Source organism: Fistularia commersonii, chromosome 4 (genome assembly GCF_037954325.1).
Source record: "Fistularia commersonii isolate RoL2024-O1a breed Wild chromosome 4, RoL_Fcom_v1.0, whole genome shotgun sequence".
In the NCBI taxonomy this organism is placed as follows: Eukaryota; Metazoa; Chordata; class Actinopteri; order Syngnathiformes; family Fistulariidae; genus Fistularia; species Fistularia commersonii.
The window spans coordinates 7,755,964-7,781,416 of NC_141287.1; the positions used below are offsets into that span (position 1 = coordinate 7,755,964).

Here is a 25,453-nt window from a genome sequence, read left to right on the forward strand (position 1 = left end):
TATGCATTTCAGATCTCACGTCCTCATTCTTAATACACATTCTTTATCCAAAGACATGCATGTTCTTTCTGTTCTCAAAGATGAAATGATTATAATCCTCAAACTTTTGTTTTTTGATTCAAAATCTAAAACATTACAGACAGGGTTTCTTTCCTTTCGTGTTATTGATACATTTGAGTTCACGTACAAAAATGGATCTCAGACTGACCCCCTCTGAATTAGTCTTGATTTCTATTTATTTTGTCACATATTTATTTTTGTCACATCATTGTGTCTGAGATTACTTTTTGTGAATATCAAAAGTATCATTGTTTCCACATCATTGCTCTTCAGTCACATGAGTTCATCTTAATAAATATGAAACTGGAATGATTGTTTGGGACTTCAACTTGCAGACAATTCAGGGATGCGCATTAATGTGCATGTGCTGAAAAGTCAGCTCAAGGGCATAACCCATTAGACCAATGAAACACTAGGCCATGTTCTGTTCATTAAAACTGTTAACTAAGTTCTCGGTATCTGTCTCGATAGTTTCTAGATCTCCCATCTTTCCAACGTCTTGTCTCCTAATCCTTCCTGACGTAGTTTGTGTCATGGGTTTTTTTTAGCTATAGAGCGGAATGAATGTATAGGAGATGATTGCAAATATCTTTGTGATGATAAATTAAAAAAATGTTGAACAAGCCACAAGTGTGAAGCCCCCCACACTTTTTGTTTTAATTTATTTTAATTTTAAACTTTAAACTATGAAAGTTGAACTGAAAATTGTCCAGGATGTTTTCGTGTTAAATAATTTTAGACCTCTTTGCTTATCTAGCTTTTACGAGACAAGGATGATTGGTTAGTAAAACACATCAAATTTTGCGTTTCGGGGAAAATACTCCCTGTTTGTGAAACTACTTGCACCAAAATAGTTCATTTGGATTTGTCTTCTGTGCTAGTAAGTATTGTCTGTTCACAAGGTTACCTTGTTGGCTGAGATGTGTTTGATATGTTGTCTGGCAGTGTGAGTAGACATAGACTCAGCCACTCAATTGCCTCTGCTACAATTGATCCTATGAAATATTTAAAATATGACCAGGTGTAGCTGGATACCTCGCAAAGTGTTGCTGATGTTGCACACATACATCCTGTTAAGTGGCAGCAGAGTGAAAGAATATTACACGAAGTCCTACTTGGCTGCTCTCTCCAAGATCTCAGGTTACAGGATCAAGTCCTTGTTGGGTGAGTTGAACATTTTCAGCCATCTGCTGAGCTCTGCACATAACTGCAGGTATTTCAACAGAGCTCAACAACACAGAAGGGAAAATAAGTGTGACATCGTTTGTCTTAACACTCAAGAAAAGGTCAGTTTAGAACTAGTCTTCAGGGCACATGAAAGGAATACAACGCAACAGGCTTTACATCAAATAAAGCTATGCCAAATGTAATGATCTTACCCTTCAATGAAGAAAGTGTATTGAGGATTTTATCTGACTGTCATCTATATAAGTCGGCTTTATCTAGTTCTGCAGAGGTCTAAATGTCTTTGTATTACTTTTAGTCATACAACTAGTTCTAGACGTCAGATTTTCTTTTAAAACCAGGATAAAGTACTGGAAAGGTTTGGGGGTAAAAGGGCGACTCCAGACTAAGCCAATAACTCTCACTGGTGGTATATATACATACTGAGAGGATTTCAGCTGCTTCTCTTTAGCTCCACACCTCAGCTCACATTTGAGCGCTGTATGTGTATATGTGTTTGGGTGGGGCGGCGTGGGGGTGGGGTACCGATGGGGTCGCTGAGTGAGACTGCTTAATGGCATTAAGTGTAAGTCTCTTATTCCCAGTTTGAAGAGCCGTCCCTGTGAAACCGGGAAACCGTTCCCATGATGTTAGTGGTTGGCCAACACTCGTGCCTGAATCAGGAGAAACGAATGAGCCATCGATTCCAAAAGGTTATTCTCGCCTTCTGTTATCTCGCTACCTTTAAATTAATTTTTTTTCCGACCTGTTTAGAGCAGGAGTCATATGGTCTTTGGAAAGTGTATGATTGGTGGCACACTCTGAAGCACAGGTGTCAAACACATTTTAGCTCAGAAGCCACATGGAGGAAAATCTATTCTCATGTGGGTCGGACGTGTAAAATCATGGCATATTAACCTTTGTTAATATACCTATTGCTCAATTCAACCCTGAAACCTCGTTTCTTTTAGCTTTGCAAGCCCAATTGAACTTGTTTATTGCCCTGATCTGGCCCTCGGCCCTCGAGTTTGACACCCCCTGCTCTAAAGTGTTACCAGAAGCCATGAATGCAGGTCTAATAGTGACAAAAAATGTATTTACATGTTCCTATTGCCCACTGAGTGGCCTTTGTTACCCTTTTCTGTCCATGTTTCATCCACCTTCCCTTCTCAGTGTTGCCCCAGTATCTTCTTGGCGAGCTCCTCTAAAAGGCTTAGAGGATTAGCACATTCAAAAATCCCCACCTCTCCAGGAGCCATCTGCCATTTACCTGAGCCGGGAGCTGTCTTTTCAGCACCATGGGACACAAGTCCCATCAGGAGGGAGCAAAGCAGAATACTGTTCTGGCTTCTCTTATCCTTCTGCACCAGGAGAATTCTGAACTATGAAAACTTGTCCGGTGTTTTTTACTTTACTGTTACATGACTTGATAGGAAGTATCCATACACAAGGTCCACGAATTTGAACAAAGTCACGGATTTAACATGTACCTTGTATTTTGGAGATCTGTTTTTTATTTTTTTTTATTCTTCTGTGGGCTCACATTTTTGAACCTAGAGACAGGTATGTTATAATTATTCAACCTCAAATTAGTACTGTAAATATATTCTGATATTAATATTAGACTGTCTTTACTGCCACTTCAGATGCAGCACTGGAAGGATCCGCTATGGGTTACTTAGGTCTGCCTTATAGTCCGGACACTGCGGTGTTTTCACGTATCCGTGGTGTTTTTGAAGCCAAGGTATCTCATGAAGGTCAAGGAGGTCTGATTCGACGGAAAAGGAACATCCTTTTCCCAAGTGGAGTCAAACTGTGTGCACAAGAGACAGCTCAGCAGGTAGTTGCAAACCATCTGAGCTACTTTCATCTTCGAGGTAAGACTCACTGTTAGGAGACACTGTCGTCAGTTTGAAGGAAAATGTGTGTGTGTGTAAAGTCTCATGACAACATCTAAACGTTGATCTTTGTATAACACAATAATCATTGTGGAAATGCATAAAGATCACTCACATTGTTAAAATCTTGTGACACTTAGCCTGTTACAAATCTGGTACTTTAGAGTGAAAATGCAATTGCAGCAAAAAGAACCCGTCCCATAAGTGCTGACGCACAATTTTGTCAGAAATGTATGACCTAAAATTACTGATTTGTCATCACATTACAAACTTAACCAAGTTCTCGTACACCTGCACTTATGATGCCTTTCAGTCAATACTGTGAATTGAACTTGAAATACGTCATTTTCTGAAACACGTGAGATGATAGAACACGGAAAAATCACATGGAGTAAAAAACAAGGCCAGTCATGTAGACAGAGACACAGTGCTTGGAGCACTAATTTTCATTTTGTGCTTGTGCTGCTGTTACAGTGCAACATCTCCATGACGCACATTCTTTCCGTCAATACTAAAGCAAATATTTAATCTTTTTTGTTAATTTGACTGGGAAAATACCAAACAAGCACAGACGTAATAGCTAGAGCGAGGCCCAAGATGATTATTCTGAGTTGCCATAATTAAGGTAAAGTTAAAAGTAATAAGTTTTTCATGCCCTCAGCCCAGCAACTACACATGGAAATTAGCTTCAGGCTACTGATGGCACAATATTCAACGTTTATTGAAAAGCTGTCATCTATTTGAAAAAGACACTGCAGACTCCTGCTCATTTTCCAGCTCGATCAGGACCCCGAACACAAAGTTTCCACAATTCAAGGGCAGGAATTTCGACTGAAACATTTTTACTCGGGTATATAAAGCCCAACATCAGCAAAATGCAACACAATATCAACAAAATTTGACCGCTGCATTTAACAGGAATGCACTTAACCCATCATGGATGAACCGTGAACAGCAGTCACCTACTTAGCAGTGCCTCGGGAGCAGCTCAGGTTCAGTGTCCTGCTCAACAACACTTTGACTGGAAAGATGGAGCTTGGCGCTCAAACCAGGAACCTGCCCTTGCAATCACTGAAATGCCACTAATAAACATTTGATGTCAGTGTGCCTTTAAAAAAAGCGATGCATTTATTCATTATGAATATATATATAATGCATTTACAGTTTATGTATTTATCATAATGTGTGTATATAGAACTATTGTAGGTATTTTGCGGAAATTATGTAAGTGGAGGGATTGAATGATGGTGAAAGCATTTGTGATGGCCGACGGAGGAGATAAGTCGTTGAGTCTTCTGGGCAGGCGGATTTAAAAAAACGTAAGGAGCCCAGACATCGTGCTCTTTGTGTTGGGGTAAAATAGCAAGAATTATCATGTAAGCTGGGTTCAGACAGCAACGTGACCACCGGCTGCACCTTACAGACTTTGTTGATCAGTGGAGAAGACACGAATGGAATAGTTTGGATAAAAGCCCAGCGAGCTGACTCACTGAAGTTATATCAGGAAGTTCATGTTCAACATTTCACGGTTATTGGTGGCCTTTCCATTATCTTATTAGATAATTCAAGATGATATCATTCCTCTCCTAATAATGGAATTGTAGTCCTAGCTGCCATCCAGATATTCAATTTATGGTGCACTGTGAGTAAAAGTCTCACAAAATCATTCAACAGTCAATTCTTTGTATGAGTTTGTTGACATTTCAGTGGATGGTTGTATTTTTTGCCCTCAGTCTGCCAGGAGACCATTTGGGAGGCCTTCAAGATCTTCTGGGACCGTCTCCCAGATCAGGAGGAGTACCAAACCTGGATGCAGCACTGCCAGGAGGGAGTGGTTACAGCGAAGGAGGTCGGGAGCCACTTCAGCCAGTCAGAGGAACACCAGGCTCTGGTTAAAAAGGTTCGTAGAGGACGAGTGGATTGTGATCCCGCAACTATGAATGTGTTTGAAGCTCGATGGATGAGAAGATATGACGAACATATATCTTATATAAGAGTTTAAATACAGCCGGCAGCAAAACCAAGCTGAACGCTTTACAAAAACTTGCCAAAAAACAGACAGCTGAAATTTTTGTGATTGCAGATGGCCAAATAAATTTCAGCTTTTATTTACTTTGCATCTGAGATCATCATTTTATGTTAAAATATTCATACATTGATGCCAAGTTAATATAAACATTTATTGTTTTGACTTAACCTCAGCCAAAAATTCAAGATGATAAAAAGATGCTCTGAGAAATATACTTCAAATCTGCCCGTTTCACTTTTTTTACCTGAGCACTAAAAAACAAGGCCACTTGAGACATTATCTGAATATCAAGCAAAATGATCATTACGGACATCCTGTTATACAGGATGTTTAACAGGTTGCGAACACTTATGACCTCTTGTTGTTTTTGGGTGACTGCAGGAAGAGGTGAGGCAATGTTCTCTTCTCTTTTTATACTCTCCTCCGGCTGCCGCTCGCTCCAGATCCTGTCAGTAGGTGAAGCAGTGAGTTGGAAATGGGGCTCGGGTGGACCGGCCAATTTGATCACCCATGTATGAAATGAACAGTCTTGACAAGGCTGAATGCTTGTGTACGTCCTTAAATCCAAGCCAAGCAGAATGGGGTGATTAAGCCCATTACCAGTCCAAAACAGCCATGAGGTCCCAGAGTTCCCCTTGACTAATTAAATCCGCTTGCTGCTAGGATGTCGTGACAGTCTGTTGAGCGTCCAATTACAAACTCAGCAGGTGGCTGAAACTGATGTTAACATGTTCTCTTCCATTTCCAGAGAATGTCGATGCCCGGAATGAAAAGGTAAACTGAAATATCCTCCTCCGCCGCATGTCAGACGCGCATGCATTTTTAATGTCCGTCTTAAGTTTGCATTTTGTAAGTTCATATTTCTCCTCCAATCTGCAGTGAGCCAGCCAGGGCCTGGCAACATATGTGCAGGTAAGGTTGTCAACCAAGCTGTTTCTATTGTCAGTCATAGAGCGAAACTTGAGTCAAGGCACTTTCACCGCACTAGATTGAACAGGTGTCTTAGTTTTATTTGTAGTCTATTTAAGCTCTCTTGTGCACTTCCAGTTGATATTTTTTATTTAGATGGTATATTTCAGTAAAATTGGTACACACATGGATCAACTCTATTTCTTATTTTGCTTTTGCAAACAATGAAAAACACATTGCTCTTGTTCTTTCTGCTTTCAACACCTTGGAAATCACGTGCGCTAACTTGTGTTTGTATTTTTTTTCACAGCACTGCATCTCCACATATACAGGAAGGGGTGACGGCTCCTGAACCAGGTCAGTGCTGGTTATTCTGTGCCACGTCTGTACCTACATACTCATCCATTTTCTTTTGTTAGATTTTAAGTGTGTGTGTTTTTAAGAAACAATTGAATTTTTGGTTGCTGGCTGACAATGTAATATTCCAGTGTATGTTTCTTTATGTTTATTTAGTTTCAGTATTACCTTAACAGCTTAGACTGAGATTTAGACAGCAGTGCAGGTCGGGTCAGACTTCATTCATCCTGCAATCGGGAATCACTGAAGGATGCTTAAAATAACATCCTTTTTTTCTATCCTAACAATATCATTTGCTGAAGGGGAGGGAGAAGCTGCCATCGTCCCAGACGTGGAAGTGAGCACACACACACACACACATATACATACACATACACACACAAGCATGGCATTCAACTATGTGTGCACACATGACATACACATTTTTGATTAAAACTGAGACCATCTTGTTTCCTAACAGCTGGACAATGACATTACCGTGGCGACTGCTGCCCCCCCTGTGCTGGAGCAGGTGGTGGAGCTTAGCATCCTCTTGACAGGAGAAACTTACACTGAGGACCTGGAAGATCCCGCCAGTCTGGCGTACCAAACACTCAGCGCACAGCTTTCTGCAAAGGTTTGTCTCTCTTCCATTAAGGGCACTGTATCAGAGTTTGTCACATTTGCAACAGGAGTTAAGTTCAAATTGTTTGGTACAGTAATTTTTTTGTAGATAAATAATTGTGTTCAAAACATAGACTTGAATGAGAAAATAGCGTGATGGTTGTTTATATGGCTACTCACATGATATGGATACCTTCACATATTGCGTAAGTCACACATAATCCACACAAAAATGTAAATGTGGAGGAGAGGTTAATAGAGAACAGGGCTTAGAAACGTAAATGTAGGTAATCAGTAACATTGAGAGGAAGGTATCATAAATCAACAAGAGACATCATTTGTATCTTCCTCAGATAAATTAGATAAACTGTCTGTCTATAGAACTCTTCCCTCATTTTTCACTGAACCAAGGTAAAGTAATTCCTTGTACTGTGGATGTGGCCTAGTACTCTGCTTCTTGAAGATAAGGATTTGTCTAAGAATATCTACTGTAACACCACAGGATAAAAATATCTTTTTGTGTCTTGTTTACATGGCCTGGCATTTTTGTCCCCTGCAGATAGAAGATGCTCTGCAGAGGCTTCCAGGATTCAAGAGTGTGTCTGTGCTGGACTTCAGGTCTGTATCCATCCAGGTGTTTATCCTGAGTCGTGAAACAACACAATCAAACCCATGTTAGTGGGACGAACACATTTCTTTGCTTCTCAGAGGTTAACTTGCTTCTTTGTGTCTCATTAAGGCCTCAGAAGGAAACCCCGGGGTGAGTCATTGATGCAGTACGACATTGTGTGACCTTGAGCAGCCGTAGAACTTCGCACCCTGTCTTTTGTTTAAGCAGCCATTCCTCATCTAGAGTTGTGTTTGTGGTCACCTTCATCTCCTGCTCTGTGTTTACCCGGGGCGGTGAGCACGTGTCTGGGTGTGTCACTAGTGGCCTGTAAATTATTGTTAATTGTCTTAGTGTGGTCAGTCACCTGCTAAGTTGGATCAGTGTGGCTTCAATCGAGTGAGCAGGTGCTGGCCTATAGACGATTACCAGGGCTTTAAGACCACACCAATCCGTCACCTAACTGTAAGATGGAGGTGAAGCCGGCCATATATTTGGAGTTAGGCGGCAAAGGAGATTAATAAAAAAATCCAGAGGGAAATAATGAGTGAGCGACATACTGACATTTTTTCATTTTTAGTTTTGCAGACCTTGCAAAAATCATCCCACACCTTATTAGAAAGGTCTGATTAACTCGTGAGGGGAATAAGCTGACGCCAGCTATTTTTTTCGTTCAAACAAGTAGAGGGCAGCAGATCACCAAAAAGTTGAGGAATCTAAACCACTGATGTGTAACAGAGGGTGGATGCAGCGCCCCGGTCGGGGCCTCAATTCGTCTGTTTGAAAAGCTGTTCAGCGGCACGTTTTGCAAAAATTCATTTGACACCCATGTGCGTTCAAAGAGCATAAATTCTAGGGGTCATTTCTGATGACAACCAGTTTAGTCTTAAACTGGAACAAAATAATGTAAACTGATGGTTCTGTATTCAAAAATGTATTTATTGTTGATATAAATTGGTAAAGGTTTGCTGATATTACCCGAAGAAGGTGTGTTTTTGGACTATGTCAAAAATTAATCCTTTTCTGAGTTACAATACAACACAGTTGCATGCTATGTTCAATCGGGAAATGTTCTGAAAGGGAATGCAAGGCATTTGTTTTCTAATTTTTTCTTCAAGGGACTGAAATATCATAAAAGTGTCACAATGTAAATTTGCAGTCTTGCAGTTACATTGTATTGTCATTAATGTGAAGGAAAACAGAAAATAACTGAAATATGTAAAGGTAGACAATGCTGATTTTCTGAAAGTTATACATTGTCTATAATTGAAGTATTCGCATTGATAAGACATATATGTTATCAAAAATGACCGCTTAATAAATGCCATGGATGATGGAAGAAGATAAATGACATCGGCTCTGTGCCTCAATGCTGCGGAAAAAATTTGTTGTTGGAAAGTGGAAAGTCAAAAACTAGAAAAAAAAAAAAAAGTATTCAGTGATTTTCCCTATTAGCTGTCATTACGGGGAAAACTATTATAGAAACAGATACGGCTTTTGATCACCGAAAGACATCCGATCACCTGTAAATGTTTGGTTCCAATGTTAATACTGTACTGACCTCAATCAAGGAGGTCATGTGATCTGTGTCGCTTGTTTGTCTGTCTGTTTTGTAGGATTACCCTCTCCTACCAGACTGCTTTACATTAAAATCAGTGGAAGACCCCTTTAATTTGGGGGGCAGATCTATACCTTCTTTACCTGAACACCAACATTTTTCATTTAAAAAATTCTGTTAGAGTTGGCTATTGGGCTTGAATGCTGTCTCTACATTTTTTAGTTGATCTTCTGTTCTGCTTAACAAAGTTTCTGGAACTAAGGATCTGACATAATGTAAAAGTAATGGGAGAAAAATTGTATTTTTGTGCGGTGGCACGTGCTCGTATCTTTGCCAGACACCCAGCAAAGTAGGTCAGATTATAGGAGTGGTGCAATGAACACAGATATAATTTTCCAGGACTTGGAGCCTTTTCTTTATTTTGATGGTTTTTATCATTTTGCTGACTTCAGTTTTGGTCTATAGGTTGGCGCTTTGCCTCTTGAGCAGGAATAAATCACTTGAGTCATTGCTTATCTGTGAACGATCTACAGCCCCTTTAACAGTTTTGACAGAAAATAAGTCAATTGCTTGAGTGATATTAATCCCCTATGAGAAATGTTTGTAATTTAGGAAACATTTTACAGTTTTCTCATGAAAAAAATCTATATAAAAAGGATAAAGTGCTCACTTTCAGGCACAGCCACAAGTGTGTTGAGTGGGGCATTTCCTCATTTTGAAAGAATTATCAAATTAATAAGAAATATATTTGTCATCAGCTACTATAATGTATTTCAGAAAAGTGGCTGAAGGGCTTTTTTGCACAGAAGTAGCTACAACTGGATTGGACGGATATGGGAAGACATAAATACATTCTTTGTGCTCAGAATACATGTGTTTTACTCGTTTCTGTTTTCCTTTTAGTCTATTTTCTATTATCATAATGAAATCATATGCACCATAATCACTTAACTTACATGCAAGTCAACAATTTTTCATGCCCTAAGGTTAATTTTTTGATGACTTTTCTTTGGCTTATTTTTTTCCTCTTTGCCAAGACAATCCGTGCCTTGCCGAGGGCTAAAATGCTACTCCGGCAAGTCGTGATAACTGCGGGTGTTTTCTATTTTGAGGTCAATAAAGGGTACGCTCAGATATTCTGTATATTATTATCACAGCTGTCAGACTTTAAATCGAGGCCACACGATTCAAGCAAAGACCTCAGTCCTATACATTTTCAGCAAAAGTTTGACACCACAACCAAATAACCAGTTTTGTAATTTCCTCATTTTACACTGATATTGGATTTGTATGTAGTACTTGTGTACACACTTTAGACCCTCTTATTATAGACTTGATGGAGTTTGTGGTTTGAACAGCCCTACCTACCTCTTTATTAATAGTGCAGAGATTGTAAACTAACTGTTGATTAATCCACATATTCTACTCTTACACATTGGATCAGTGTGTCTTTTCACTCTAATTGCAGTTTTTCCTCTGTTGTACAGATGGTGTTTGATATTTTATTGGTGATAATTTTGCTAGAGTTAAAACTAAGTGGCTGTGAGACCAAGATAAAGCTGTGAGTGAGTACCTTTGTTGAGCCATTGGTCCAACCAAATGAGAAATGAGAAACCACCACTGTGTTATGATGGCATCCCTTCTCATTAGACATGTGCCAAACTGAATGCCTTTTGGACATTTCGGGCCATGAGGTTAAACAGTGCCCCTCCATGTCGTCACTTTTTGACCTTTTCCGGTCTTTCAACGGGGCTTCATTTGGATGAACTGCAACCACTTTCTTATTGCCAATGAAATGCAACTTAAAAAAATATGTCTGAAATGTCAAAACCACAATTACATATATATAGGATGCTTATTTTCTGCCATATAAAAAATAACATACTCACATCAGTACAACAAATGCACTTATGTGCGTATAATATATATAAGTAACTGGTAGTAACCTCTACATATGTGTATCTCCAGGCTTGAAGGCATTATGGTGGACTATGCGGTCAAAGTGACGGTGGACGGTACCGGAGTGAGCAACGAACAACTTGATTACCTTACACTGCAGTCGAACCAGGTGGAGAACTCATACCGTCAGGTCAAGGAACCACCTACTGCGGTTTACACGATCAACGAGCTTAAAACCTTCGCTACAGAAGCCCTGCATAACAGCATGCTTGAGACTGGTAAGACAATGACCCGTTTGGGACTACTGAGCTCTGCACAAAAAATATTCCTTGCTCTGATACAGAATCCATACCTCACCCTCAAAGTTTTTATTTAATGAGTATGAAGTCACTTAACACATCGGCATACAATACAATGTAAATCGTAAAATGACATATCAAAAAGAGAGGCAGTAGACCCAGGATTAATATTAAAACATACACGATTCCACTTGAAAAAACATTTTGGGATTTTCATTGTGTCATCTGTCTTATTTTTGTGCTTACTGTCAAAGGGGACAGAGACATATATAGAGGAAATTTCAGCTCAGTAGTTGGCCATTTTACTAAACAAAAAACAGAGTCATCAGTTATAGGATCTATCTATTTACCCCGTGCTGTGGTTAAATCCATGTCATTAGATGATCTGCAAAACAGATTTCGGCTAAAATGACTCGAAATGTGATCTGTCAGGTTTTTGCCTCACTTAAGTCCCTATTTTGGCTCATATTCTCTGATTTTTCTCTTAATTTACAGTCACAGGTGACAGCATGGTGACATATAGCACATTCACTGCCACCGGTATGTAGGTTAGTTACTCCCGGCTCCTATGCTGTCCTCCCTGACCACATTTTTGATAGAATGTGTGTCATTTCACAGCCAGCTTCTCTGGATGGATGACACATTAGTTATAAACTGGGATAAACGATGACTAAAAGCTCTCATACGGCTGACAAATACTGAATTTTGTTTTGGTGGTGACGCGGTAATAATCTTCTCACAGCAAATGATCCTCTATCCAGACTTCAGTACTGATTTGTAGGTATTAACTCCTGAAGTTAACACTGTCACATTTATGGTTGTCAATGTTGTGAAATTAGAAGCAGGGTGTCTTAAAACGATCGCAGATTTTCCTTTCCGTGTCGATTTTTATTAATGTTTGTTTTCCCACTGGTTCCACAGTGTCTGAGATCCCCGGGTCTGTCGATGCAGCGGGCGAAGCCACGGTGGGTTACCTTTACTCTAGACTCTCAGCCCCTGCGAGCCCCACAACACTGATAAATCACATTTGTTTATTGGAAGTGACAGTTACAGCATGCCTTATGTAGCATTAACCTGTAGCTGAATTGTGATATTATCCAGACTACGCCAGTGCAGGTAGGGGATGAGCTCACCGGCAAGGATGAACTGCAGATTTCAGGATTAGTTTGGCTCTTGCTGTAATAATCCTCAGCTATTCTGGGCCAAGGTTTACAGTGCACTACACCACCGCGATTCAAGGGAATACATAGCAAAGTTAATTCAGACAAGTACGTACCATCTAAAGTCTGTCTTAACTTGAGCTCTCATGTGGTCGAGCGTGACTGACGATAATCATCAAAGTTTGGGGAGCATTAAATATGTCTGCTGGTTCACTTTATACCTCAGCTTCCCAAGAGATTAATTTGTGTCATTGCATGGACTGGGAGGGATTTGGCCAGCTCCTCATCAGCAATTGATGTACCAGCAGGGAGCTTCTGGGCCACCGAAATGTTTTACCACTCTAGTTTGGATTTGGAACACCGTATTTTCAGCTGTTTTTTCTGCAAGATTTTATGTGATTTGATATCAGATGTGTAAGGGAAACAATGAGTCACCAAAACAATTATGAAAAGATATGTTTTTGAGTCAGAATAAGCTAATATTAGGACAGCAAGATAATTCACTCAGCCTTGTGATCAACAAATCCAGGGTTGACCCCGACTCATAGACTAACTGCTGCCCCCTGATCCTGTTCGCAGAATAGGGAGTAAAGAAATTGGATACATAAAAAGTGGCTGGATTAATCTCTGAATTATAACGGAAAACTAGAATCAATCGCATCTTTTCAGTTATATGTTTACAATTACATTACAATTTTTTTTTTTTTGCTAAATATCAACACTATTCGACAATTAGTTCAATCACAAATCGTATGATCGCAAATTAGAATTTAATGAAAACCATCATAAATAGGAAGTCCTTTAAACCCGAGTCTTTTTTTTAAGTACTTTCGTCCTCAGTCAGCTGCTTCCTCATCATTGCAGTTTGATGTTTGCCCAGAAAATGGTATAAACTAAAGGTGTCCAGGCTGGGCGCACTAGAAGTGATTAAACTGGCACGCACACATGCATGCATGCACAAACACGAATACACAAGCAAACACGCAGACACACGTACTCACACACTCTGTTGACACTAATTTATTCGTGTGGTTGAAATTCCAATGGGCCAGTGGACTCAGCAGACAAACTGATCACGTCTCCTGAGACCTGTTTGAGTATTATTTTGTTAAGCTGTTAATGATTGCTTAATTATAAATCTGCTTGCGTAGTGAAGGCAGGATACGCTGACCTTTACTCAATTTTGGATATCCACTGCAACTGAGGCAGGATGTTTTTGCCTGCATATCTGTGAATACTGAGCCATTTTGGACATCTGACCTCGAAACCGTGCACTGCATGTGTATCAGCAAGAATGAAACCCCTCATTTCAGTGCATAACAGGGGGAAAAATGAGCGGGGCTCTACACTTTTAAAGGGTTATTATAAAGGAGGATACTAAAAAAACAGCAATTTAATGAAACCTATTATACAATCAAATTACAACAAAAATTGATCCAGGATCTCCACAATGAAGTTTTGCTATATTTGAGCCTGCATAATATCCCATGAGGGTCATTGTCTCCAAAATGGTTAGTGTAAATGAGAAAACAGAGACCGTATCTCATTTTCATTAACAAAAGGGATTGCAAATACAAACACATGAACGCACAGAGCATCATGGAAGCAGAATGGGCCACAAAACAAGCTTGTTGGTGATTTTAACTTGGTGTTTTAATTGTAAAGTAGGTGTCAGCCTGTCTGTGATCTTCTTGTTCATTTGTTTACTATTTGTTGTATGTTAGTATGACAGTAAAGAGCAGCAAAAGTCATCCCAGCCTTGGGTTGACAGTTGGACCATTGATGGGCCCAACATTAAACTATCCAGAAACGAACCCAGTCTTGTGCCAGAGTTGATTGGTGCCAAATTGTGGTAAAAACAAAGTGAAATGTTATTTTCTGATGCAGGTTAATTTTGCTGATGAGCCATCAGACATCTTGGTCCTGGTAAAAGATCTGGAAGATGTCAAGACAGATGAGTTCCTGCTCAAGGCTGCTGACAGCAAGTCTATGGCAACAACAGAAAGTGATGTCATTGTTCTAGAGGAGAGTATTGGTATATCGTCAGCTCTCATCCCAACTACTGCCACTCCTGAATCTGGCAGTGAGTATACTCTGCACTCAGCTGTGGTCAAAAAGGATTATTTCTTGCTTTTCTAATGGTTATTTTCACAGTGAAGACATAAAACTGTGCATAACAACATCACATAAAATTCTTCTATTGCTTTAGCTTGGGTCTTAATGACTTAATGACCAGAAAATGAATGGTTTGCTTGATCCATTATATATTTGTTTGATTTAATTGACCAATGTTTTCATGGCTTACCAAATGTAACCATGCTAAGGGGCAACCAACCTCAACTAACAAGGTGGAAAAATTCCGTTTTTTTTTTGTTTGTGTCTCTCAGGTCTTACAGAAGAAGGACTGTTGGTAGAGGACACTTTGGATAGTACTGCCGTGGAGGAACCCATTAAGGAGGAGCTGCTGCCTGAGCTTTTGCTTCCCGACATGCAAGAGATCCTCACACTCCCCAAACCACCAGTAGAAACCGAGGCCTCGGGTTCAGGTACAGGCGATGTGAATGATTCGCTCTGGCTGGCTACATCCACACCAGCAGCAACAGCAAGAACGGCAGGAGACGAACTAGGCTCTTTGGAAAGTACTTCCAAAAATGTGGTAATAACGGAAAATTTGAGCAAGGATGCCGTCGATGTAGCACTTCTTGATGAGTTAAATGAAGCAGAAATATCAGAAGAGCTTCATATCTCCTCAACTGGAACTGTTAGCCCAGATGATCTACCTGCTGTAGTGTCAGCCCCCAATACAGAGACTATAGCAAGTGAAGAATCCCAGTCGGAGGTAGAACAAACACCTTCCCTTTCTGGCGGCAACAACTCCGTCGAGGGCGCAACAAAGAATTCAAACCCTTCTGATATTCCAGCTGAAAATCAAGATTTAAGTCCTGAACAAGCTGAGAAAGACACAGTTATCGATACAATTTTGACCCATTCCGAGGAAACTATATTAGAAGATGGCGGTTTCGAGGAAACGACGAACAGTGTTAGACAAGACGTGAAGGAAAACACAACACCTGAAGCTCCAGCTGTTGTTGGAGAGACTCCACAGTCTTCAGAAATCACAACCGATGACCTTGCTGAGGAAGAAATCTTACTTGTCAACCAAAATGGACCAGAACCAGCTGTGACAGTTCACCTCAGCCCCGTTGAACCGACCGCTCTATCACCAGAGAGAGAGTCCCCTTTTACACTTATATCTGACATGAACCCTGCAACTGAGGGTCAACCTGATCTCATCATTCCTTCTCAGGAGGTAACACAACAGTCCGTCAAGTGTTAGATTTGAACGGAAAACATTCATCAGCAGAGCAAATATCGCCAATAACGAATACAGTTAAAAAAAAAAAAAAAAAATCATCTTTTTCATTTCCCAGATCCAACCAACTAGTGAAGCCTCGGATGATGCCTCCATAGAAGACCATGGTATTGATGTGTTTCATTTTGGTTATGGTCTGATCAACCACACAGAGGAGGGTAGCACGGGATTCCCTTTTGGTATTTCGCACGGCACAGACCAAGCCAGTATTGCAATGCCTGCAAACCCTGGAAGAGCTCTGATGGTGTTCTTCAGCCTGAGGGTGACCAACATGATCTTCTCAGAGGATCTCTTCAACAAGAGCTCTCCAGAGTATAAAGCTTTAGAGCAACGCTTCTTGGAACTGGTAAATTTACTTGTAAATATTGTGTTTTCAACTGCTATGCTCTTGTCTCCGGTTCACAGCGTTAACTGTCCCGCTTTTCAAACTTTCCCCAGCTTGTTCCTTACCTTCAGTCCAACCTGAGTAATTTTGAGAATTTGGAAATCCTGAACTTCAGGAATGGAAGTATCGTTGTCAACAGCCGGATGAAATTTGGCAAGCCTGTGGCTCAAGGGGTTACCACCACAGTATATCTGATCCTCGAGGACTTCTGTAACACAGCCTACCAGACCATGAATCTAGCAATTGATAAATACTCCTTGGATGTTGAGTCAGGTAAGAGCTGTGGCTTTAGCTTATCAACAGATAACTATGGGATCATTGATGTTACACTGATATCAAGCGGAAACTTTCTTGTTTTATTCTCATCTGTCGATGGGGCTCAGTTGGACCTCAACCTTGTTCCTTGAACTACATAACATTAGACATCAGGATGCAATATGGCTATCAAAGGGCAAGATATAACCATCTGTATCTTGGCTCTCTCCTCAATTCTGTTAGTCACCGAACACACTGAACCAAAACAAGCACGTTAAAGTGAAAACACATAAGGATCTGACTAGATATGATTGTCAGCCTCCATTGATGGACTAGCAAACTGTGAGAAAGATTTGCCTTCTTGCTCGATGTCGCTGATCCAATTACAGTATTAAGTGTATGGTTTATGAAAGCAGCTCTTATACATTAATATCACAGCATTTATGCCTATTGACATTAGAGTGAAAGAACTTGGGAAACAACTTTTGGATTTGAGACAGACCACTTTAGGTGTGTCTATTAGAGTCATAATTGTCATAATGTGGTTCCATTATGTATTTGGCATGTTGCTTGGTCAACACATGTCCTCAAGTTGATAACTTTCCGATGCTCATACTTGTGTTATTTCTCATGACTAAGCAGTCAAAATCTGTCATTCCGCGGTATTACATGCCAGCATGTGGGAGGGCAGATGCGCAATTTCAGGGAACAACTAGATTTTGTACGTAACTACTAATTTTTGTTTCATCACAAGCCTCTGTGGCAATAATAGTTGGACCACTAAGCACTCAGGTCTTTAGCAATCATTTCCTGGCCATCAACATAGAGATTCTGACTCTGTAGCTTCATATATATAGGTCTTCACATTCCAACACAAACCACATAGACATATTTGACGGTATTCTATATTTGGAACCTTTTATATATTAGTTTAAGTATAATTTGATGGACTAAAGTTAAAAATGCACCAATCTGCACCTATCCAAAAGAGGTACCTACAAAACATTTGATATAGTTAAGTTTGATATGCTAAGAGGATGTTTACTGTGGATAAAGCCTATTGAGCTCTTTGAATTATCGGTGCAAAGATAATTATATTGGCTGTAGCGATATTCACTTCTTATCTTCTCATCGAACTCTTGTCGAAAAGATTATGTAGATTTCCCAAAATAGCAACTGATGGCTTTGCTTCTGTTGCATTCTTTCTATAGGTAATGTCATATGCTGAAGCGAGACTTATTGTAAAACATTCAGAGTGTTTAAGTTAAGGCATTTTTTGCAGAGTTACTGCCACAGGGCTTTGTTTGTTTTTGTCAAGAGTATATATTTATGAACTTAATACAATATACAATAAAGTTAAACTCCCCGACTTTGATCATGTTCAAATTCAGGAACAGTGTTTGATACCCCATTCACATACCCCATTATCAATCTGCCTTATAAATTTTCCGATAATACCACTACTGACGCACTAAAAACATTCTCTGTTCTCTGCCGTTTAATTTCCAGGAGACCAGGCAGACCCCTGTAAGTTCCAGGCATGTAATGAATATGCCGAGTGTAAGGTGAACAAGTGGTCGGGAGAAGCGGAGTGCGTCTGTAACGCCGGATATTTCAGTGTTGACGGATTGCCCTGTCAGAGCATCTGTGAGCTGCAGACCGACTTTTGCCTCAATGACGGCAAGTGTGACATCATTCCTGGCCAGGGAGCCATCTGCAGGTGGGTGGGGATTAGGGGAAGTGATCTGCAAGAGTGGGCAAGAGTGTGAGCTCTCAAGCTTGTGGTTTTACCACCGAGGAGACTTGAGTCGTTCAAATCAGTGACACACACATGTGGTTCTGCTGAGGCAGTATTATCTGCTGTGGTTGAACTGGAATGATCACAAACACACATATTCAGGAGGCTGCGTGCCAAGATGTCCTTTGTGTAACACCCAGTTGGACTTATAAGACATAATAGTTCATTCCTGTTGTTTAACTAAAATTGATGCAATTGAGATGAGATGTAAACATTTGGAGTTTGAAGTTTTATTCCCTGAATGAGGAAAGCTCTGATGACACATGCATGGTTGAACTGTTAGATGTATTATTGCCCATGTCACAACAAAATACAAACGGCATTGTGGTTGCAGTTATCCCATTTTTTTTCCCTTTTCACATTTCTTAATCACTTCGTACCCATCTAAGTAGAAAAGCAGCGATGAGCATATGATGAAACTATTTGTCCTTGCAGATCTTTAGTCACTTTAGACCTTGGATTTCAGATTTCTCTGAACTCGGGACAGTAAAAGGCCTAATTTTGTTATTAGCACAAAGATTTGACTTGATGATATCACAATTTCATTATTTATTTCAACAAGTTATGAACCTTGAATTGCAATACTGTATTATCCAGGAAATGTATCAAAATCTGTGACCGGAAATCTTCTGCTAAATAACATCATCTCATCTCGTGCTTAGCAAATGCAATAACATCAGAGCAGGTGCTGACTTTCAAAATGCGAGGGAGAAGCTGATATGAGGTCTGACACCGATCTAATAGCTGTCGACGAAAGGCCAGTGTTCCCCGCGACCCTAACTTTGTGTCAGAGCAAATTTTCTTTGAAAAGTGACCATAAATCTGAAGACTGAAAATCCTTATGAATCAATTATTTGATATAGAAGAAGTTGTTTTAATTTAAGTAAGCTTTACAACATATAACATTCGGTTTTGATTTTCCACACGAGTACCATGTCCACACACGTTTCCACTGAATGGACCCTCGATAAAACAAGCGGTGCAGAAAACATCTGGGCATTTTGATGGTATTCGGCCAGATGTAGGCTTTTAATTGCAACAAATTGAAAGTCCACATGACCCAAGGACGAACTCATACCTTAACTTTCCACTTGATTTTCCTGTCTTTCCAGGTGCCGTGTTGGGGAGAACTGGTGGTACAGAGGAGAGCACTGTGAGGAGTTTGTTTCCGAGCCTCTGGTTGTCGGGATAGCGGTTGCCTCCGTGGCTGGTTTCCTGCTGGTGGCCTCTGGTGTGATCTTTTTCCTTGCCAGGACATTAAGAGATCAATATGAGAAGGATGAGTCTGAGGACCCAATTCGGTGAGGAATACTATAATATCGTAGAATATGTGAAACAAAGTTAATAGACATTATAATATTCTCTCTTGATTTTTACACGTGCTACTGGGTGCATTGAAATCCAGACCATAAAGCAGAAAACCATTGACTTTGAAAATAAATGTAAGTCATGCAATCATTTTCTCGCAACCAAATCGTACAAGGTCTGACTTAGAGAGAACGCAGCCTTTTTTCACTCTTTTGAAAAAACCAAGGTCTGGCTAATTTTGTGATTAGCAGAAAGATTTGAGGTTCAGTTTATGGTTTTTGTCTGACTTTTGGGAATTATTATAGTTAGGAACTATCTTTTTCCATGAGCCACTAAATGACAGATGACATGTTAAATGAGGCTGGTATTTTTCATTTTAATTTTTTTTTAAACTTTCAAGTCAAGTACTCAGGGTCACTTGTCCAGAGCAGTGGTGAGTGTGGAAAAGTGGTAAAGAAACAGGTTCAAGCAGGTTGGAATGGGTTGAGAAAAATGTCAGGGGTACTATGCAATAGAAGACTATCAGCCAGAATGAAAGGAAAGGTGTACAAGACAGTGGTGAGACCAGCGATGCTGTATGGCCTAGAAAAGGTTACAATGACAAAAAGACAGGAAGCAGCGCTGTAGGTTGCAGAAATGAAGATGTTTGAGGTTCTCTTTGGGAGTGACGAGAATGGAAAGGATCAGGAGTGAATCTATCAGAGGGACGGCACATGTTAGATGTTTTGGAGAGAAGAGCAGAGAAGCCAGGCTGAGATGGTTGGGTCATGCACAGAGGAGGGATAGTGAATGTATTGGTAGATGGATGCTGGTTTTGGAGCTGCCAGGCAGGAGGTCTCGAGGAAGACCAGTGAGAAGATTTATGGATGTAGTGAGAGAGGATATAAAGGTAGTTGGTGTGAGAGAGGAGGAAACACAGAATAGGGGTAGATGGAGAAGGTTGGTTCGCTGTGGTGACCCCTGAAGAGAACAAGAAAGAAGAAGATTGTTTGAGAAAAATGCTAAACTTTCTTGAGGTATCTTTCAGCTTAATCAGCACAGGGAGCCTCCCCTCCTTCCAAACGTGGACCACACTATTGCTATTTTTAAATCCAACAAAAAAAAAAAAAAAGAATCAATGCAGAAAACATTTGATTTCAGTGTGCACTTACCCGTGACAGAGTCTAGGAAAGTATGTATAATGGCTGGAAGAGAATGAGTATTTTTTACTTGTAGTATTTTCACATGTCGAATTATCACACGGTCGCTTATATGATGGTGTCGTTCTCGTGTTCCCCTTAAACGCCTCATGAGACAGTGCCAGACTAAAAGCCGCTTTGCTGGCCCACCCCGTGTGTTTTGACATTGCCAAAGACGCCGCAGTGTAACCCAGACAGACTGCGGTGGTGAGGGAACTGGTGGAAATTAGAGATTAAGCCTCCCAGCTCATTAGACCGCTTCACTAATGCCGAGGTGTTTATTCTGCGCTCTAATTTCTGTCGATCTTACACGTCACATGCTTTTTGAGTAATGACCTTAAGTCTTTGATATTCATATCAAAGATTGTGCCTGTCTTTGTGTGTGTAAATAAATTATTGCCACGATCAGTTGAGATATGACGTACAAAAGGATTTAACATTCACACAGCGGGCAACGATAATCCTTATTGTGATTTTTGTCATGACAATATTTACTTTGGTTTTACTTGGATTTTTGAAAGAAATACATATGTTATGAGAGAGTACGTGACTGTCAAGGGAGCCAGCAGATCTTAATTGCGTTCATATTGTAGATTACAGACTGTTCTGTCATTAAGAAAAAAAGATTGTCTTTTAAAAGTGGTTAACATTCCAGAATATATAGACTAAACTTACTTTTCAGTATGACGCTAAGCAGCAGGGTTTAAATTTAGTTTGAAAAGTTTCTCTCCGTCATTTAATCTGCTTTAGATTAGAGCTGCCTGGATAGTTTCTGGAGGGGACAGAATTTGTCAAGAAATCACATGACTGAATCCTCAGTTCATCAGCCAGAATTATCCAGTGAACTATCCATGTGTGGTTCCCAGACCAGCCTGAGGAGGGGAACTGTTAACCTCAACAAATTAATTGATCAGACATGGTCTTGATCTAATTCCAAAAAAATCTTAAACTCCCAGGACTTGGGTGTCTGAGAGTCAGGCATCACTCAGGCATGGGTGAAATGAGATATCCTAGGTTAATTAAGGTTAATTAATGCCAAATCACACCGCTTCTCAATTTTCTTCCCTGGCTCGACGGTCAATTTGTTGCTTTCTGAATCGGTCCGTATTGTGATTACATTCTACAGACGTGGTGAAAGTCTTCCATCTCTAGAGAGGGCGACTAAGTACAACCCGATGTATGAGAGCGAGGCCACCACGGGCTACAGCCACTACTACCGTCGATACCCCGAGGTTCCCGTGTACAGCAGTGCCAGTGCCGAGGCCTCCACTGACTTCAGCAGCGAGGAGATACGACACATCTATGAGAACAGTGAACTGACCAAGGAGGTGGGTTTGTGTGAGCTACTCTTCGGTATAAACTGTTATAAACTTAATCGCACCTTGATTCCTTGTCCGGTTTGACATTTATTCGATCACCTCAAAAGCTTTAATGCCCATTTTTCCATCCTCGTGGAAAATGCCCGATGGCTCGGAAGGCTTTAAACTGGAATTTTGTTTATCACATTCTGACTGCTTACGCCTGTTCAGTGTTCTGTTTATCTATATTTGATGTAACGCTCCCTCCGGACTGATATCAAGTGTTTTTGCAGGAAATCCAGGACAGGATACGCATCATCGAATTGTACACCAAAGATCGCCAGTTTGCAGACTTTGTTCGGCAGCATCAAGCGTGAGTAGCTTGTTTTCTCTTCTTAGACTGCGTTGAGATTTGAAGAAGGGATAAGGATGTAACAAACCAAGGCATGAGGAGGAAGGGAAATGGGTCTGAGATATCAGACTGGTAAGGTTGGAGATGTTTTTAATTTAAAAGCCGGGGGAGACAAAGACGAAGAACCATGCAAAACCAGAATGGATACTGATTTTTTTTATTCTTAAATCTTCACCAGCCGGACTCAGCAGATTCAGGGCGGTAGACATCTTTACAGGACACAGATGCTCCTTTGTCTGCCAACTTCCTGGCACTAGTACCTCACAGTTGTGATTAGCTTCAAGTCACATCTGGCTATGGCTCACTCCATATAAAGTTGTGCTAAGTACCCATTTATATATACATACAAAAACTGACTCATCTACTGTGTGTGTGTTCCTGCAGTGTCCTGGATACCCGCAGGGAGAGTTCCTCTGCACAGACATGAAAAACATGGTACGTCTTTCTCATTTAAGGACTTTGTTATTTTGTGTTTGGTGATAATTTGTTATTTATGTATTAAATTCATTATTTTTCCCTGTCTTTACCAACAATATCACCAGGGTTGGCTTGAGCGCACAGTAAAATGCAAAAGATTGCTTGAAAAACCTAATAGCATTATCAATTTGCGCAGATTGCAATAATTTCTACTGATATTTTTAATGCCCGACCATCTCGAGCATTGGTTATGGGATTAGGGATGCAGAAATGGTCATATTTGGCTCTAGGTTATTAGATTAAATACAGATAAGAATGATTAAAAATAGCAACTCATAATTGTGTATTTTGTTTCTATGTTTGACGAGATGATCACTACAAAATTTAAATTGAAAATTTACCCTCAAGAGGGTATCTGGAACTTTATCTCAGATAACCAGAGACTGGGTGGCATAATGGTGAACTCACTCAGGTCACTTAGCTGACCTCACCAGCAGCTGCTGGAAGCCAGTACCAATATTCGGTGGACACATGTGCTGTCTTTATGGAACTTTGGAAAATAGATTTCTATAGATAATCAATAAAGTGCGTCAATGAGATTATAAAAATATGGCGAAGATCAGTTACATAATATTAAATTGCTGAAATAACAAAAATGTATTAAATAAACAATATATACAACACCTGTAAGTGTAAGTAGATGACTAATATCGAATTTCCCTTTTTGAATTTTAGATCAATGTACATTTTATAGACAAGAATTGAGGAAACACAATTAATATTCTTTTATCATGCGAATAATTAAAGTACAAAAATGCTAATAGAACAAAGACGTCAAAATTACTCCAGAAAAGCAAAGAATGTTGATATAAAATCGCAGGAATTAGAAATGTCATGCACACAATGTGTGATTGACCCAACATCACTGATAACTTCAGACACTAGCGAAACATTCATTGTAAAGTTGATGGTGGAAGTCAGAGGAAGGCAGTGCTGTCCAACAAGACTGCAAGAAATGTTTGGCCTGATGGTCCATCTTTCCTTGCTGATGTGCCTATTTCGCTCTACAGGTATTTGCCTCTGCATTGCAAATCACTGACCAGCCTGATAACCTGCCATTCAGCACAAGACTCACAATCTCTGCTCTGCACGCGTCCCTGCCTTTCCAGGCAGGAGGGTTGACTGCTCCCCTTCTTCCTCTGTGCCTTCTACTGGGTATCTCCCTGATGGGAAAACTGGACCACATCCTGAAAAAATACTTGAAAAATTGTCAGACGCATAAAAGGCTGTGTAGTGATTTGCTCCGTGTCGTAATGGTCTTGCTCCATTATTTCCTGTTTGTAAATGACACAATGTAACTATTTGGATTTTTCTGGATAGGATGTTTTCTCTTTTCTTCGGTCAGGCTTTTTTTTTTTTGTCTCTGAAATGCTACATAAATGACCTTATGCCTTCTCACTGAGGCATTTCATAAAAAGCGAGACAACAAGAGCGCTGTTTTCTTCAGACACTGGTTTGAACCGATTTAAAATATTTTTAAGATGTAGTTGTCCACGAGGGATTATTTTACCATTTTAAAGCAACAAAATATGTGCAAGTCTCTGTATCAGTTTTCAATTGAACATTACGGTGGCCAAATCTAGATCTAGATTCTAATCTCTATAAAAAGAGCCTTTCACTGTCTGAACAAAGAGCTGTAGGTGATTACAACTAATTTTGAACTGGCAGGGTGTTTTTTTTCTGCCTTTTGGGGGCTCCACCATCCTGACGCTTCGGTGTTTGTTTGTAAATGTATGGTGTGACAGACACAAGAGTGAAAAAATTGGTAATGGAGAACGGCAGAGGGCATGAACCCAGTTTAGCTGTGGGATTCAGAAATAAGTGAAAACACATTTCAGTGGAAAAATGCTCTGGGGCAAGCGGCCCAGGGATTTCAGCAAATGGTCTGCTTTCAGATGTGAATGTAACACAACTGAAAACAATTGAGAGAACAGGAAAAAGCTTGGTGATAAAAGCATGTGATCATTGGAGTAACAACCTCAAACTGAGTCTCCCCTATAAAAAAAAAAACAAAAAAAAAACAAAAAACAAACAAACTTAAAAGATTTCAACAATTCCAGCAAAGAAATGGATGTGCTCTGTGACTACCTGTTTGGCCATGATCCTGTTCCTCATCTTGAAACCTTCAGGCGGACCAACGCCGGTGTGTTTTCTTTGGTATTCTCACACATTCCGTGAACTTGTTATGCTTGGCCATTTTCGTCCCTTGAGTGGATCCTCACAGCTGCAGCTGATCGCAGTCTGTAGGTTTGTGTTTGTTGTCACCGGTGTGACCTTTCATTCCCTTCAGGGGTCACATTCGGACACATAGATCACATCAACACTTCATTTTTGCATTTCATGCTCTCTGTACTCTGCTCCTATGAGAGGACTACACAAGTCATGAAGGTGGTGAAGCAAACTCTTGCTACAATTTTGCTGCTATT

General features: G+C 40.2%; 1 protein-coding gene across 1 annotated transcript; it reads left to right on the top strand.

Moving 5' to 3' along the window:
• The first annotated feature begins 1,151 nt into the window (after positions 1-1,151).
• impg2a (interphotoreceptor matrix proteoglycan 2a) lies at positions 1,152-25,063 on the top strand. Its single transcript, XM_086145048.1, has 23 exons — positions 1,152-1,224; positions 2,398-2,787; positions 2,871-3,101; positions 4,856-5,022; positions 5,900-5,925; positions 6,031-6,063; positions 6,371-6,417; positions 6,720-6,754; positions 6,878-7,033; positions 7,580-7,638; positions 7,760-7,780; positions 11,154-11,362; positions 12,305-12,348; positions 14,431-14,626; positions 14,931-15,853; positions 15,975-16,262; positions 16,355-16,574; positions 18,066-18,276; positions 19,467-19,655; positions 21,967-22,168; positions 22,432-22,511; positions 22,935-22,985; positions 24,038-25,063. The coding sequence occupies exons 2-22, from the start codon at positions 2,709-2,711 to the stop codon at positions 22,975-22,977; spliced, it is 3,459 nt and encodes a 1,152-aa protein (XP_086001174.1). The 5' UTR covers positions 1,152-1,224; positions 2,398-2,708; the 3' UTR covers positions 22,978-22,985; positions 24,038-25,063.
• Positions 25,064-25,453: the final 390 nt, after the last annotated feature.

Excerpts from the sequence above, each read along its gene's own strand:
- impg2a (XM_086145048.1), top strand. The coding sequence starts at position 2,709 with ATGTACCTTGTATTTTGGAGATCTGTTTTTTATTTTTTTTTATTCTTC. Across the intron at positions 5,926-6,030 it reads TCGATGCCCGGAATGAAAAG|TGAGCCAGCCAGGGCCTGGC; the intron begins GTAAACTGAAAT and ends TCCAATCTGCAG. Across the intron at positions 6,418-6,719 it reads GGTGACGGCTCCTGAACCAG|GGGAGGGAGAAGCTGCCATC; the intron begins GTCAGTGCTGGT and ends CATTTGCTGAAG.